General features: G+C 56.6%; 1 protein-coding gene across 1 annotated transcript in view; it reads right to left on the bottom strand.

Moving 5' to 3' along the window:
- LOC104162362 (PHD finger protein 7-like) overlaps positions 1-2,737 on the bottom strand; it is a gene marked incomplete at its 3' end in the record, with an annotated part of 4,616 nt that extends 1,879 nt beyond the window's left edge. Inside the window, 2 exon segments of the mRNA XM_009701076.1 lie at positions 166-290; positions 2,696-2,737. Of these exon segments, the coding sequence (XP_009699378.1) occupies positions 166-290; positions 2,696-2,737 (167 nt within the window).
- Between the last annotated feature and the right edge of the window lie 168 nt (positions 2,738-2,905).

Below are 2,905 nucleotides of genomic sequence, written 5' to 3'. Positions count from 1 at the left end.
GCCGCCGCAGGTGCCCACAGCCCAGCTTGCTGAGGAGGGACCCTGCGCCAGGGATGCTGGGGACCCCTGCTGTTCCCCTGCCACCAGTCTTGGCCGCATGCAGACTGCCCCCACAACCCCTCTGCCAGTCATGGGGAGCTGTGAGGAAGGATGCTTTGCTCTCACCTTCTTCCCTTGAGTTGGGGTCCTGCCGCTTCATTGCGAACATGGTGCACGTTGATGGCGAGCGCTTGGAGAGCCTCTGCCCCAGCAGTGCCGGGGTTTCTCCTCCAGACACTCTTCTGCCAAGCCTGAGGGAGCAGCGGGATGCGGGTGAGCTTGCCACACAGGCCTCAGAGCCCCGAGGTGTGAGCCTCCCCTCCTCCCTCAGCAGACCCCGGCAAGCCTCTTCCTCCCTTGCCCTCTCCTCACCTCACCAGGTCGCACTGATTCACGGCCGGATCCCAGCAGCCCTTTATCCAGGCCTTGGCGGTGGGTCACAGTGACTGCTGTGACATCGCCACCACCCGTCTGTGTGTGCCCCCAGTACGGGCAGGGGTGCCCTCAGCTACCTGCCACCCTCTGTGACACGGCCACCGCCTCACGGGGGAGGGTCTGAAGTGCCAAGGCCGGGGCCGAGGCCTTGGCACCCAAGTCGGGGGGGAGGCTGCTCTTGCACCCGTGCGGGGCTGCAATGCTGGCACGGGTTGCCCAGAGAGGCCGTGCAGTCTCCAGCCTTGGAGACAGGCCCAACCGGGCTGGATACGGGTGTGGGCAGCCTGCTCCAGGGAATCCTACTTGAGCAGGCGCTTGGACTAGATGGTCTCCAGAGGTGCCCTCCAACTCAGTCATTCTGGGAGGCTGTGAAAGATGGCCTTGCACGTATTGGGAGGGGCCTTGTAGATTGCAGACCTAAAGTGGCAATCACAGGAAGGGGACCGTGGCTAACTGCGTGGGGATGTAGACAGCACTAAGAGTGGGGACTAGGAGGTACCAAGCAAGGGGGTGGGGACCTTGAAAAGTTTAGGATCTGGGGACACTGCACGTGTGTGGCAGGGTGACACCAAGCACAGAGATGGGGACCTCACTGAGGGTGGAATCGGTGACAGCACTGAGCGTGTGCACTCGTTTTGTATGGGATAGAGTTAACTTTCTTCACAGTAGCTTGTATGGTGCCGCCGTTTGGATCTGTGACCAGAATAGTGTTGATGACACACCAATGGTTTAGCTATGGCTGAACAGTTCATACACAAGTGTCAAGGCCTTTTCCGGTATCGCACACAGGCCCACCAGCAAGTAGGCTGGGGGTGCACGAGATGCTGGGAGGGGACACAGCTGGGGCAGCTGACCCCAAATGACCAAAATAATATTCCATATCTTACGATGTCTGCTCAGCAATAAAATTGCAAGCGGTTGTTGCTCCCAGACTGGCTAGGCATTGGTCGGCTGGTAGTGAGCAAGTGGGGCTTTTTGCAGGACTTGTTTTCTTTGTTTTGCTTTGTTTTGTTTTCATCTCAAGCCATGAGGTTTTGCATTTTTACCCTTCTGATTCCCTCCTCCATTCCACTGCGGGGGGGGAGTGACTGAGCGGCTGCAAGGGGCTTGGCTGCCTACCGGGCTTAAACCATACCAGCGTGGGACATGGGTGCTGCTGAGCATGGGGCTGGGGACATCACCGAATGGGACGCAAGGGTCAAGCTGAAGGCCCAGCTAGAGCATGGAGGCCAGGGCCAAGCCTGTGGCCAGGGCCAGAGCCAAGCACAGGGATGGCGACAGCACTGACACTGGGGTGGGAAGGGTGCCAAGCGTGGTGGAGGGCTATGGCTCAGCATGGTGACAGTGACAGTGCTGAGTATGGGGGCAGGTACAGCGCTGAGCACTGGAGGGCTCCTTTAAAACAAACTGTAGTAGGACCTGGGCAGGTTCCCGGACATCTGACTTTCAGACCTGTTCGTGTTCCCTTTAGCCCTAACGGTCTAGTGTTACTGAGACATCAGGCACCCAGGCTCAGAGATGACCCTGAAAAAGTAGTCCAGACCATCTGGGTCATCCTCAGAGCACATGACACAACTTGGGCAGATGTCCAACAATTATTTGAACCAGTGATTACCCCAGATAAGTGTAGATGAGTAAAGTGAGGGAGTGTCAGCAAGAGTCGACAGAGCACCCATCCGATTGCAATGTTCAATTAGCTACACAAATGAGCATGTACGGCGGGATCCTCCCTGGAAATCCTGACAATCTGTCATTGCTTGTTTCCCTTTTTGTCGACCAATCGGCTCCTGACCTCCAAAACTATTCTTCTAAGCATGCTCCGGGATGGCAAGGGATTAAATTGTTAGTCTAGCAGCTTTTGTCTTTAAAGGTAAGAAAGATAATCAGGAGAAATTGAGGAGGGAGGGCCAAGGGCAAGGATGCCATAAACCACAAGGACTTTTTTCCCCTGAAATTCCCCGACCCAATTGCTGCAACTTTGTAAGGGACCGTCAGTTGTACTGTCTCAACATTGCTGGAGACGACCGCGCCTGCCGCTACTCCGCTGCCAGATAACCACAAGTCCTGCTACTGCGTTGTTATCGGTTGAGGGAGGCCTGTCCAGAGAAGCGACACCCAACCAGCACGCATGAACCTGGGCCCGGGGTCTGAAAGACAGAGGGGCACAAAGACCCCCGAAGACCACCGAAGACCCCCTAGAGACGGCACTGGGCATGCGTACCATGGCCGGGTGACGGGTAGGGTTGTTCATGACGGACGTCATGGGTGGACAGGATAAAGCGGAGAAACCATCAGCGGCGAGGGCAGCTTTTGACTTTCCTTTCTGTTGCTTCTTCGCGCACGGCAGGTGCAGCTCTCACCCGCCTTTTTGCTGTTTCTGCATCACTGTCGGACTCTTGCTTCTCCTTTTTGTTGCTTCTACTTTGCTCGG

Source organism: Cariama cristata, unplaced genomic scaffold, assembly GCF_000690535.1.
Source record: "Cariama cristata isolate BGI_N322 unplaced genomic scaffold, ASM69053v1 scaffold3775, whole genome shotgun sequence".
NCBI classification, from domain to species: domain Eukaryota; kingdom Metazoa; phylum Chordata; class Aves; order Cariamiformes; family Cariamidae; genus Cariama; species Cariama cristata.
Note: the sequence above shows the minus strand (reverse complement) of the source record. Positions and strands in the feature narration are given on the sequence as shown.